The sequence below is a fragment of the Xiphias gladius genome, chromosome 4 (assembly GCF_016859285.1).
Source record: "Xiphias gladius isolate SHS-SW01 ecotype Sanya breed wild chromosome 4, ASM1685928v1, whole genome shotgun sequence".
NCBI classification, from domain to species: Eukaryota; Metazoa; Chordata; class Actinopteri; order Istiophoriformes; family Xiphiidae; genus Xiphias; species Xiphias gladius.
In genome coordinates this window covers 17,777,948-17,791,867 of record NC_053403.1, presented here as the reverse complement: position 1 = coordinate 17,791,867, position 13,920 = coordinate 17,777,948, and the positions used below count along the sequence as shown (strand labels likewise).

General features: G+C 40.3%; 1 protein-coding gene across 4 annotated transcripts in view; it reads right to left on the bottom strand.

Moving 5' to 3' along the window:
* The window catches only part of LOC120789391 (kelch-like protein 29), a 182,967-nt gene that overhangs the window by 98,267 nt on the left and 70,780 nt on the right, over nt 1-13,920 (bottom strand). For all 4 annotated transcript variants that reach the window (XM_040126068.1, XM_040126067.1, XM_040126070.1 and 1 more), the window contains exon 3: nt 1,820-1,967. In XM_040126068.1, the coding sequence (XP_039982002.1) occupies nt 1,820-1,967 (148 nt within the window). The remainder of the gene's footprint in view (nt 1-1,819; nt 1,968-13,920) is intronic.

Below are 13,920 nucleotides of genomic sequence, written 5' to 3'. Positions count from 1 at the left end.
GCCCCAACAGTGACCTATATTCATAGGCCTTGCATGCAAAATTTACCAAAAATTAAGCAACTGCATTAATATAAAATGTACGCAATGGTTGTAATTGTTGTCTTGTATCTAAGAATTTTCAACAGTGGCACGTTCACTTTTAAAAACTCCATTTATTTTATATTTATTTACTCCACAATTTGCTTAAGCTGTAAAGCATGGAATCACTAAAAAACTATTTTCATAGAAAGAAGCTTGAGTTGAAACAAAACTTATTTTTTAAAGACAAACTTTCTTCAACAGACACAACAGTGAAGTTTCTGTTGAAAGAAACCGTTGATTAATCCTGGCACAGTTGGCAGACTACTTTCTGGCAACACAGTTCACTGAAGTGTGGAGAGGAGCTGGCTTCGTTGCAAACGCCAGTCACAGTTTGGAATAACGCACACAAGCAAATCAATATGCAACAGTATGCTCGGATTTAAGTGTCATATGCGACAGCATGCCAGGTCTGTGACATCTCACTCTCCTCATGCTTTAATCCAAGCATTGGTGTGGGTGTGGAAGCTGCGGTCGAGGGAGGGGTGGGCAGGGAGTGATGCCTCATTCACTTACACACAATAATAAGGCCTCCAGGACTTCATGGCCAATTCAGCCAGACTCTCAATGCACAGCAGGAGAAGGTTGTGGCCACACAGCAGGGGGCCGCACCACCACAGGAGGCAAAAACAGAGCTCCATACTCTCTCAGCACAACTGCATCCTTCCATCATAAGAGCACCTTGAATGGTTTCTTTTACGGAAACATTCCTCTTGGGTAACTGATGAAACTGTTCAAAAATTAATCCACGAACCAATCAATATGTAAGATATGCAAATTGTAATTAGGAGCTTAGCTTAACAGGCAGTACCAGAGTTGACACGTTTTCAGCATGATGCTTTGCTGCCACAGAGTAATAGCTGTCTACAACCTGGATTTGTTGAGCCAGATTTTCCACTGGAACAAGCTCTATGCCATTATTATTCTTAAATGAGATACATTTGTGATGAGAAGGAGGCAGAGGCCAGGAAAGCAGTGGAAGGAAATTAACTGCTCTAGGGCAGAGCCATTCTGGATGAGTTCATTACAATAAGAGTAAAAAACTTCAACATTGTCTTAACTCGTTAATGTTGGGTGTGCACTCTTTGCTGCAGCACCACAATTGCACTGTACACATTTTAAAGTTGCATGAATAGAATAAGGTCGACATCTAAATTAGACGTGGTGGAGATAATTTACAGGAGGACTTAAGAGTTTCACTATATGAGTTTAATTTAGACAGAATCAGCTTCAGTTAGTGAGACCATAACGTTAACAAGGACAATAAAATGAGAGCAGAGTGACGGTGGTGGAAGACTGCAAGGCTTGTGTGGGTGTAAGATGGATTTATATCTTTTCTCGTTTTTTAGACTTCTTGATACCACACTGATATTTCTATAATTATAAGTATAATTGATTTGGTTTATGTAGAGATGGTGTTTGTCGATGTGCATTATGCATGATTGTGTATGTAATGTATGCATATTGTGGGGGCAAGCATGTATTTTATATAGGGCAAGGCAGCCTTGATGTCTCATTAGCATTGGATGCTAGTGTAGCTGGCTAGAGTCGTCTCAAGTGTAGCACATACATAACTGTATGTGCGTGTGTGTGGTCTCTGTGCATGCATACATCTGCTGTGTGCAGGCGTACTGATGATGTAAAACATAACTGTAAGCTCACATCAGGTGGAACCAGTTAATGTGTCTGTCCGTATGTATGCATGTGTGTATATATAATTGCTATGTATTTGGTTCCTTACCGGTGGGCTCGCTGTCTCGATGTTGCTTGGCAGGGGGCTCATCTGTATCCCATGGTGTGAGCTGGTTGATTGGCGTCTGTCCCCACCTCACCCCTGGAGCCAGCAGCAGTCCTGGGGTCTGGCTGTCTCCAGGTGACAGACCAGAGACCTGTAGAACAGCCGCAAAAACGTCACTGATTAGAAGATCATATGAGAAAAAACAAACCTAACTCAAAGAAACGTGTTAGAATTAAAGCCAAACCACTTTACATCCCTCGATATTTAGATCCCATGCAGCGCAGCTTGTTTGTAAATGACCCTAAAATCACTTTCATCAACTATGTTCTAAATACACTATTTCATTCTTTAGTTTGAATGAAAAATCTAACAAATCACAGCCACCTGAACTGTTCTTTAAAGTCTTGAAGAGAGCTGTGATGATGGAGCATGGCATATAATTAGTTAGTTTAATCAATGGGAACAAAGGGAAAGTAAATTGTTTTTGCGTCCTCAAGACGCTTTGAAGAAAAAGCAATATTTCTGTTATATAGTAAAAACAATTAACTTTCTAGAATGCAATACATTCAAATTCAGATCCTTCCCCCTGAGATTTTGTATATCTTAATTTTGCAATGAATTAAACATTGTGTTCAGTCAAGTGAGATAATATAATTCTGAAAACAAATACGACAGTGAGTAAATAGAAAGAAATCCTTTTGCAGAAAAAAAAAAGGGTAATTTCGAGAAAGAAAATGAAAAGCGAGGTGACAATGTGTGTATGGAGGGGTAAATCCAATGCAACTTCACCAAACCAAACTAAAGAGTTCTCTAAGCCTTTCTTTGCACCCATATCTCTAATATTTTGCTCTGATAGGGGAGTAAGAAATGTTATCGGGCGAGCCCAGGCTGATGAAAACACAGGGTCAATCACAACTGGACCCCTTAGCAATATTCTCTCTCCCTATCTGCAGTTTGGACGCTCAGTCTAACAATCTAGCAGGGAGAGGGCAAAGCCAAGCCTGATTCCTCTGCTCACCCAGCCAGCCTCCTGAGTTAATAGAAAGGACCTGGTCACCAGGCCCCTCCTGTGTCCTCCTGGCTGATCCCTGCATCCCTCAATTCCATTATCCTCCCTGACCTGGCGTCCACTTCATCAAGCACACCATCATGCATTCCAGCAGCTGTGTCGACAAAGCCCAACAGAGTGTGAGCTGACTGCAGGACGACAAAAACGCATCCAAACAATTCAGATCACAGTGAATTAAGGTGCAGCTTTACATATCCTATCAATCCCATTACTGGAAAATTTAACTCCCTGCTTTAAGATGGATTTATCATAGCTTTACAGGGCCTTTAACACTTTAAGACATTATATGGTATTAATGCAGCACAACAGCTGCTCTGTAATAAACAGCTTCAGAATAGCAGATAAGTTCAATGAGTGTCACTTACTTGATAAAACCATAGTGAAAGTTACCTGACAGTTTGTAAGTGCTGGGGGCAAAATAAAAAAAAGTGCAAAAGGAAACATCTCAAGGCAAAGTAGAAAAGAGAGTGATGGAGTGATAGAATGAAGCTGAGTTTAAGGGGAGACAGGCTGTCAGGTCTTTTTGTCCAGCTCAACCTGTCGACTTCAGACAAGAGAAAACTGAAATGGTTTACTCAGAGAATGCCCTAAGCGTTCAATTCCATCTGAGAGCCCTGGAGACTTGGGGAGGGAAAATTCAGAGCATTTTCAAGCTGAGGAGTTGCCTTCTATGGCCAACTATTTGTTTTAATGAGCATTTTTCCTCCACGACTCTGTGTATTTCACTGTATTTCTCTCCAGCCACTCCCCATTAACTCGCAGTATTGACTCTCTTACCTTCCTTTAGCCCTGCACCTGCCTCATAATATTCTCTCATTAATACTCCCACCCATTTGCCCAAAACAGTAAAAAAAAAAAAAAAAACAGGAAAAATCTCCTTTGCTGAAAGGCAATCCATCTGTCACTGTTTTAGTGCAACAAGGAAAAAAGAAGAAAAAAAAAAAAGGTACTTAGTCAACGCCATCACATTGACAGCATGTCAGCTGGGCTCAGGAACAATCCTGACTTGAAAATGATCAAGGTTAGATAAGAAAAACACACACACAGACACATGAACATTGGAAACACAAGCGTGTATGCACACAGAGCTGGTGAAAATACATGTGCACACACTGACTCACATAGAAGCCAGGACATATCAGACTGGATTGTTTATTAAGATGGCAGACTTGCTGCAGGCAAGCAGGAAGGTACTGTAGGTTCTGGGACAGCACCTGCCATTTTCTCTCAATTTTATTTGCTCTCCTGATTTCCAGTCCCCTCCTCCCCAGCCACCCATTATCACCGGGCAGCAGATGGTTTCCTCTGACTCGACAAAAACCATGCTGGAGAAAAGGAGGGGAGCCAGATAAATAATTTTTGAGTCGTGCCAAGCCATTCTGTGTTTGTTGTCAAGCTGGCTTGGGGGGGCTTTTCTGCACCGTACGCAACATCCGTGCTTATGGACCACATACTACAAGTGTGGAATGTGGTACTTACGCACAGACACACACCAAGGTGCAATCATGTTTGGGCAGACATTTATATACCACGACACACTAATCTGCATATAATACTGCATATACATATGAAAGATAATCTTCTTAACTAGTCACATTTTATTTGGGTTGTATGGATGCAGAATGGTTCCAATTTTTATAATCCATTTATCTGCCCAATACGTTATTGAGTAATTGATTGATCAATAATTACTTTACATTGGTTACTTTATAACTGCACAAGACAAACAATAATCAGGAAATCCTCATGTCTAAGCCAGAAAGTATCTGCATGAAAAATGATTTAAACAACTAATTGATTATGAAAATTGTTACTGGTTAATTTTCTGTTGATCAACTAATCAATTAATCAACTAATTATTTAAGATTAGTTATTTGCAGAAAAATTAGCTCAGTTTCCATCAAGTAGACTTAAACTGCTTTTTCATCATATTCACAACATGCTGAAACATTGCTATGGAAATGCGTTCATGTGATATTGCTCTGAATTTAACAGGAAATGTTGTTCAATACTGTACTGTAAAAAAGAAAATTCTTAGAATTTGAAAGAGCAACCCATCTGCGTGTGAGACTGCATAATCTCACATGCAAATAGACGTGAGCACACATGCTCACACAGTAAAACTAGAAGGATCCCTCTCCCTTCTTAAACCTCCGAATGTTACAGACATGTCAGAATCAGTGTATTGAAGAGAGGAAGACAAAATCAAGATGCATCATGCCTCAGTACTGTGTGTACAAGACCTCCTCTGTCTGGGCAGCATAGACAGCAGTCTGGTCATGGCGAGTGTATCAGCTATTTTTTTCAGACATGGCAAATACTGGCAACTGTCACTATGCGCGCTCTGCAATAGCAAGCAGCATTATTGTGCCTTCCAGAACCTCTTGCCACTGGCTACCATCTGCTGTGGGTACATATAGGAGGGGCCTCGTGGTGATCCAGGGCTCTGGGGTTTGATTGCTTTGTGTCATCCAAAACATCCACATCCAAATAAAGAGAAAGTTAGAAAAAAGTGTTTGCTCATAGCTTTGTGTTTGCCTTTTAGTTTTTTCATGCCAGCCCTTGTCTGTTAAGAGTTATTGCACCAGTTCAGTCCTACAACAACACAGGGTATGACACCAGGCTTCCACAGAAAACTGTCACCATGAATGTTTGGCATAAGCTCCAGCTCTTTGTACCTTTTGTGCATGTGATTTGGGGTTGTACACCAAGCCAAGCCTGAACATATACTGCTCCCTTCGAGTCAAGAGATGGCTTTCATTTCCCCAGACAAATTACTTTATTGCTCGACTCGAGGAGAAATAGCAAGAAAAAGAGAGAGGGATGAGTATATCTATAACACCAAGGTCCCATTGGGGTAAACAACATTACAGCACACACTGATCAAATCAACTAACTGCTATGAGATTTAATAACGGGTCTGGGTAAAAAGAAAGTGTTGTAGTGAGAGCAAAGCAGGGTTTTGAGAAAGCGGGAGAAGAAGGGGGAAAAAAGATAGGAGGGTTGAGGGAGGGATGGGGCCTTAAAAAGAGAAAGGTGCTCACACAGAGCAGGTCAGTAACAATAGCACAGTGAAAAGCTAATCTCGTGAAATGTCATTAGCACAATTGCCAGACACAATGAGATAGCAATGTGCAGGGTGCAGGCCAGTGCTACACCGGTTGATTATGTTCTACCTTTTAAGGTTCAGTGTTCCTCTGGTAGCAAAGCTCTTTACACACAAAAGGAAAATAACAGACCGCAGGCGAGGAGGAGGTTCACTGTTGTGTGATATCATTCAGCTGGCATGGTAATCAGGAAGGTCTGCTAATGTGCGGTTGTTTTCCTGATCGGTTTATCTGTTAATCTATTCTGAATGGATGGACCAGGAGTCTTCCTGGATTTCTGGTGGCCCAGTGTGGAGCTGCCATTATGGTTTAATTTAAATGCATCCAACAAAAAACACCTCCACAATCAGCCGGTTATCTCTGGGGAGATGCGTGTACACAAATTTAATCATAATCAAAATTTCAATAACAGCAGTCACTGCCGTGCCTTGCTATATTGTGCACACCCATAAAATAATACAACATTGTAATTCCACACCATGAACAAATCATAAAAAACAGAATGTGCAAGCAAGTAAATGAAATTCAACTCAGACAGAATCGCTTTTTCTTCCCTTTGGCCAGGCATGGACAAATACTGTGCATTTGGCTGAAATGTGGAGGGTGATGGAAATAATGGCTTTCTTCGGAGAAAAGAAACAAAGAATGACAGAGAAGGAAGGAGTGAAAGATTGAGAGGCAGAGTAAGACACCAATCCATCACATCGCCTTGTATCATTGCCTTTGACAGATCATTTTCATGTTTTCTAAAATTGAGAGGTAAAAAACCCTCCTTTTTCCTCCTCTTGCTCTGACAGAAAAAGCTCCAACCAAGTGTGGTCTGAAACTGACCAGGAGCATTTAAGAGTGTAAAAAAGCGCACAACTCATTTTCTTTCGGACATTATTCACTTACTGTATAGAAGTATCTCCTTTCCATGACAATGCGCTGACACATAAATGTGAGGTGGATTTGTTCTGGGCTTCTGTCATAATTGCGCTGAATACTGGAGCCGAACCATGGGGCGGCTGTGTCCAATCTATTAGACTGGAACATAGAGCATTTCGCGAGTAAACAAAGAGACTACCGCGCCATTTTTGGCAGCCATCTTAAAATTGAGTTCCGCACCAACACACCGGAAAGCTTGGTGCCATAGATGGAGGAAGGTGCTTATTCAGTATGATGGCTGCATACTGAAGGGACAAAGAGGAAATCAGGGTAGTACTTCTTTTTATTGTAATCGATACAAAGTACTAAACTTAAAAACATGAAGCCACACTGCAATTAAGCGATATCCACAGTCCTAAGGAAGACTTAAAATGTTGCATTTCTTTAGCATTAAAAAGCAAATTTTGAGTGGTGTTTAAAGACCTTGTGAATTGGACAAACACATATCTTTACTGACACTTTTAAACAGTCAGAGAAATTACCATAGTTAAAAATATTTAGCACACCTCTTATAAAATCCCTCTCTGCTTACATAGGTTGGTAACTAATTTGAAAAATTCCCTTTCATAAGTGGCTCTGATTGCAAATCACTATTATTTTCACTATTATCGTCCACAATAAGTGGGAAACAAAGAACTCAGTCAAAATAAAGAGGAAATAAAGAAGAAAATTGGCTGCTAAATGTGTTTTAACAGCCAAAAGGTTTCTGCTGTTAGACTCAAAATGTAATACATTATGTATCCAAAAGACGTTCGGTAAGGTAGCTCAGTGTCTAATCAATGTTTCAGGTGATGCAGTTTATTTTCATGATTCTACTGAACAGTGCTTCTCGCCATTTACAACACCTGCCTCTTTCTTGGTTCAAAATGTGTCAAATTTGTAGTCATCATCTGCATTGAAGTAGTATCATTTTATACAGGACTAATCTCAGCCATGACAGGCAGTTTGTGACCTAACAACTGAAAATCCAAACAAACCGGATCCTTCCAGGCGCTAACACTTAACACTGACCCCTCGCAGCACGACAGACAAACAAAATGAAATTACACAACCCAAGTGCCTGGCAGGTATATATGCTATTGATGCACCACAGAAAGGGCTACGGATACAGACTCTATAATTTCAAGCCCCAGGCCAAACAACTGAAGGGGAACAGGCTTCACTTCCACTGAAATTCCAGCTAAGACACTCCGACAGCTCGGCGAGCTCCTGGCTCGACGCACACGTTCTAAGAAGGAAGTGTGATTGCAGGGGTGAGGCTGACAAGCTTCAGTGGAAAAGCTGGGCTGGAAACCCTGTCTAATATCCCATGAGCACTCCGAGGTTGCAGCGTGTGCCCTCCAAGCCCTATCTCAACCCCTCCTTTCTTGCGTTTTCTTTTCTCTTGCAGATAGTGTAAGTGGCTGGGCTGTTACAGCAACATGAACATGTCTTATCTGTGGGACTGAGCAACATAGTTAAGCTTCTTAAGAGAGGGTGACTAGTGCTTGGACATGCGAGCTGTTGAGGCTTCCTTATGTCATGGTAAGACATCCCAGAGGAGTGTGTCATGGACCATGTTGCCCTCCGCTGGCCCTGACGGGGACAGTGAGAAACACAGGTCTCCAGCAGGCCATGACCCTGCCTGATATGTGGTGAGTGTTTGGGGAGCAAAATATCCAAAGCCTGTCACAGCAGCCTCAGAGACGACTTTGTAGCTCTCGTCTGTGGTTTAAACTGAGGCAAAATTACTATTTTTTGTGGCCTTCTGTGTGTGTGTGAGCTCAGAATACATGTGTGGCTGTAATAAATGAGCTTTAACTAGGCAAAGAGCCATTTAGTGAAAAAGAATAAACTGAATTTTTATTGATATTGTTTCCTTTTATGTTGTATTAACTACTTTGCCAAGAGTGCAGTGTGGGGACTTTTAAATGCATTTTACAATGCATGCAATCTGCCAGCTAAATACTGGAATGTTTCAGCAAATAGGCCAAAAACCAGATGACCATATGGCAAGGCTGGAAATCAGTAGAAAAATGCAGTGGAACAGTTACTGCACAGGTTGACACTTATATAGTGGGTCAAGTTCCAAATTGGCACACTGTCTGAACAAAAGAATATCAATATCATCATGTGAATACACCTTTCATGGCGCTCTGATATACGGCACTTCAACACTACCTTGACAGTAGAATGTTTTGTGAATGTTGCTGTCTTTATTGGAACAGCATTCGGTTAACATTACAGAATTTAAATCTACATGAGGCCTTATGTTATCAGGTTGCTATTGTAGCAAGCTAAATATTTTCTACTGAATCTTTCACTCTTTCCACTTCTTTCCGTTAAGGATGAGTAAGCTGATGTGTTTGACAAATAAAATTAACCATCAGTTTGGGAGAAAAAGCTATACACCTCAGTTAATACTGCTTTACATTTTGTCCTCTCCTCTCCTGTAGTCTGTTCCCATGACCATAACCTCATACCACCACACGTTACTCGCACCCCCATCTGAACTTGTTCTTCTTCGAACGGCAACTGCCAAAAGGAAGTGATGGGAGGGCAGAAGATATTGCTCCTGAAAGACATCTGCTTCACTCATTGTGGAGGTTCAATCAAACTGTGGAGTTCAGGAGCCCATGTGTCCGCTAACAACAGCTAAATGTTGTACTGATCATCTTCTCTAAGCAGTATCTTATAGTTCCATTTGACTTGGTGTTTATTAAGAGAGACTAACTAAATGGGAAATAACATCTAGTAATAGCATCTATGATCAGGAGCTGGACTCTTGCAGGTCTGAAACATGTTTGATGAGCTAAACAGAGAATTTGAAACTGTGATGCATTCAAACAAAGATAGGTTATAAATCTGACAGAGCAGACAGGCAGTTAGATGGATGCTACAATCTCATGGAGCCTCCTATTGACTTTCACTGGGAACTGAGAGTTCTGGCAGACAAAGAAGCAGCCTTTTGTCAATATGGACTGCAGGTACAGAACAGTCAGGTTTCTGGCCAACATCCTTTCTGGTATGACAAAATGCCCAAAAACAAACTCTGAAATTGTTTTACAATAAGTAAGGCTGTATTTTGTTTAACTTCCTAACCACATCCATATAATAGGATTTAGTCTGCTGAAATGCACATATTGAAACTTTCTACAGTGTTACATAACCTCAGCACCTAGAAGGTAAAATCTCTAATCACAGACAAGTGTGAGTAATTAAACTGAAAATACAAGCACAGCCATGGCTGGTGTTTGCTGCAAATGTGCCTAATTAATGATGCAGGGCTGTAACATTATGAAAGCAAAAGGGTCAAATTTATCAGCTCCGCTTATATGAACTCTGGACATTGTGATGAATATGCCCTTTGGCTACAGAGAGCCTATCACCTTTCATTGAGGTGCCCAAGATTAGCATTATTAAGAGAGATACAGCAGAATATGCATTACAGCGCTGTCAGATAAAAACCTCTCATGAGTCCACTAAGGTATATAATTACCAGTGTGGCTACAAGTCTCTTACTATCTGTTATTTGTATAGCATTTTTATTACACTACACAGCATTTTCTGGTAAAAATGAATAAAATACACTTCAGTAATCAACATTTGAGCCTCACGAGAAAATGTGCTCATATGCTAATTGCAGATCTATTTTATGTAAGTGACACGATGTGAGAAGGGAAATGGACTCCTGACTTTATCATCCAAAAAGACAAGTTCACATAAAGCAATACACAGGCAGCCACATGTGTAACCTGTGGCGGTGCTCCAGCTTTTGAGGTTTCAGTCTTAAAGCTCCAGCCCTTCTCCCCCAGGGTTTGAGAGGAGACTGAAAGACTGGTTTTATCCCACAAGATGAAGTGGTCAGTGCAGCTCTGTGCGGCTGCAGGCGCAGGGGGAGTCTACATAGAGCACTGCTTGGGGTAAGATATACACTGGAGAGACATGCTGGGATCATTAGAGATCCAAAACCCTTAACGAAACTGTGAAATAGCCATGAACTACACTGCGGCAGGTGGATATACAGACTTTTGCTTGAATTATGGAAGGATTTTTTTAAGTAAAAGGCTTTTCTGTCTGTTTGGAACCGCCTTTCAACTGACTATGAATGAGCTTCTCTTGATTTGCTCTAATGTGGTTGGTTTTTCAAATGCAAATGCTACTCTATACAGATGGCAAAAGTAATTTCAAGGTCCATATCCCGTGTCGAAAGTTACAATCGACAAGTAAAATAAGGATATTTTTGAAGATTTGTTGGTGTCTCCATGCTTGTTTTTTTTCCTTAACAGTACACAGTTTGAAAAAAAAAAAAAAAAAAAAAAATTCCAAACTGACTCAACAACTAGTTACACAAGTCAAATCTGCATTAAGACAATCAAGGAAACTACATGTCTATTGTTCAATATAAAATGCCATTCCAAAAGTGAAATAATCTTTGATTCAAGAATATTATCGCTTTAGGATGAACAAAAGAAATTCATTTATACCAGCTATAAAACACTGCATTCTCTATGTTCTTAGAAAGTCAATGTTTTTAAGGGGTTTTCCTTTTTTTATAAATTCAGTATTTATAAATACTTGTCTAGTCTGTAAGTACATACTGCATTTCAAGAGGTAAAAATCAATGCAGTGTGTCTGTCAATGTTGTAGTTCACGCACATTCTCCTTTTCCTTTGTTTTCTGTTTGATAGTGCCAGCTCTCGTCAGTAGACTCATATACTAAAGTTGTACTACAGAGTAACAATAGTGTTGTGGAGAATAACACAAACAGTAAACTTTTCAGTTTCCTCTGGCTATTTGGCATGCTTATGTTCCATTTCACCTTAAATCTTGTGAGAATCACAGTTGAGTATCTGTTTTATCAGTCCCACTGCCAGTGAAATGGGCAGATTTTGAAAAGATTTGCTTTTGATCAGTGTAACGGATACATCCACACATCAAATCTATGAAAACCACGACTACAAAAACACAAAAAAACAAAGAACTTTCTTGCAGTGGCTTTTTAGCCATTAGGCCTTTGGCATTTATAAAATGATCTGATTTTGTTATTCAGTTTACTTATTTTGTTATGTAATAATATGAGAGATGAAAAAAGAGAGACAACATTAATATTCATAAGTTAGATGATTAATCACTTACATGGATGAGTCATGTCACAATCACACACCCACTGATCGATACAATGCAAAAGCAGAAACCATTAACAGTTTAAATATTCCTTGGATACAGACAATTCTGGATATCTGCATTTGCTCTAGGCTACAGTTATGTTCACAAATTGTGTAATTTTCCAAATGCGCCTTGTAGCAGGAACAAGAACAATAAGAACTTTTACATCTGCAGATATGAATTCCTTTGCAGGAGCTGACGCGGTTAGTTTTTGCATAACGTTTTCAGGGGACGTTATCCAAAGGACCCTCTTCTTGACCAGGAGTACGCACAGCCCCTTTACTGTATCTGAGTGAGGTAATGATGCCACTGGAGGCAGGCTTTAAAGACACCTCTGTTGTCAGCGGCAGCACCTGTGCTGTACACAGATACCTATTTCCCTTACACAACCCTGCACACTGGTTCCCTGTGCACTTGTTGACAGGAGCTTGTAATCTAAAATAGTCTGCAGGGTTGAGCTGTTAAGTCCCTTGTATAAATGGTATACAGTAATGGTGGGAAGTGGAGGAATAAGAGGGAACATCTTCCCTCCAAAGCTTATTGAGCTGTCAGGTTTTAGTCCCCATCAGAGAGCATCGATTTCCTGTCATATATTCGACTGTTTGTGATTTTACATCCGTCTTTGACAAGAGTGCTTCACATAATGGGCCTGCCTTGGTGGTTATGAATACATCAGGAAGCCTGTCCACATATTGATCTGTGTTGACGCCAAGCGTAGTCCTTTATTTAAATTAATCCATAACAGAGTAGCCAAGTGCTGGTTTTACGCTCTGATCTTTAATGGAAACTATCAGACTGTACATTGAGAAAGACACAGCTGAGTCACCACAAGCGGTGATGGGGGTGACACAGAGAGAGCTAATAGTTCTAATATGTCCGGATGTCGAGATATAACATTTTCCTTTTGCAATCCATTCTCTGAATTTGAAGAGCTGACTTGAAATTATATTTTGGCATTAGCATTTCAGTGACCTTGCCAACACAAAATTCAACTGTCAAAAACCATAGTGCTGGGAACGAATAAAGCAAAAGAAGCAGGATACACTTAAAACAACTGATGAAATGGATGAATTAAAGTTTTTTGGCATTTACTAAACACAACATTTTTTGTCACCAACAGGTGCATGAAAAATATATACAGCATAAACGTCTATTTGACTAAATCACAGTGCTGTGCAAAATCAATTATGTTTAAAAATGCGTCAGAATTTGTAGCCTGTAAACTGTATAACAGAGCAGTTCTTGCATTATATTCATATACATTTTAAGCAATGAGAGAAGACCTTAAATAGGTTGTGTTTTCCATAGAGACCACGCCTCATAATGGAGATATAGAATGTGCACGCAGGGGACATTGCTTGTGAGAACAGTCATAATCTCTCGGCCATGCCTGGACATTAGTGAGAATCATTAGGCTCATTTAAATGGGGCAGTTAAGACAATGAAATTACACTGTATATTTGAGTGCAGAAACAAAAGAGAGAGCTCCCCCCCATTGGTATGCAATCTCTTCTAAGTCAAATATGCCACTAATCTGGCTGGAGGAAAGTGCCCAGCTAAGGCATCTTGGGAGGCCAAAAGCCAGTGGCCCAAGACAGTTCACAGCACCCTCCATGCATGTAAAACACAATGCGCTCATTGTATATTTCTACATGTGAATTAAATGGTTGCAAGAATGGTCACAACCCTAGCATCAAAATAAATGGCAAATAAGCCAAAAAGTCCTCGCAAATACAATGACAAAATGTGTTGTTTGTAACTGCCCCCCAAAGCAACACATATAACAATGTTCTGATCTGAAGTTCCCATCGCCAGGGCATCATTTTCTAGTGCCTTCCAAAAATGTTATGAAT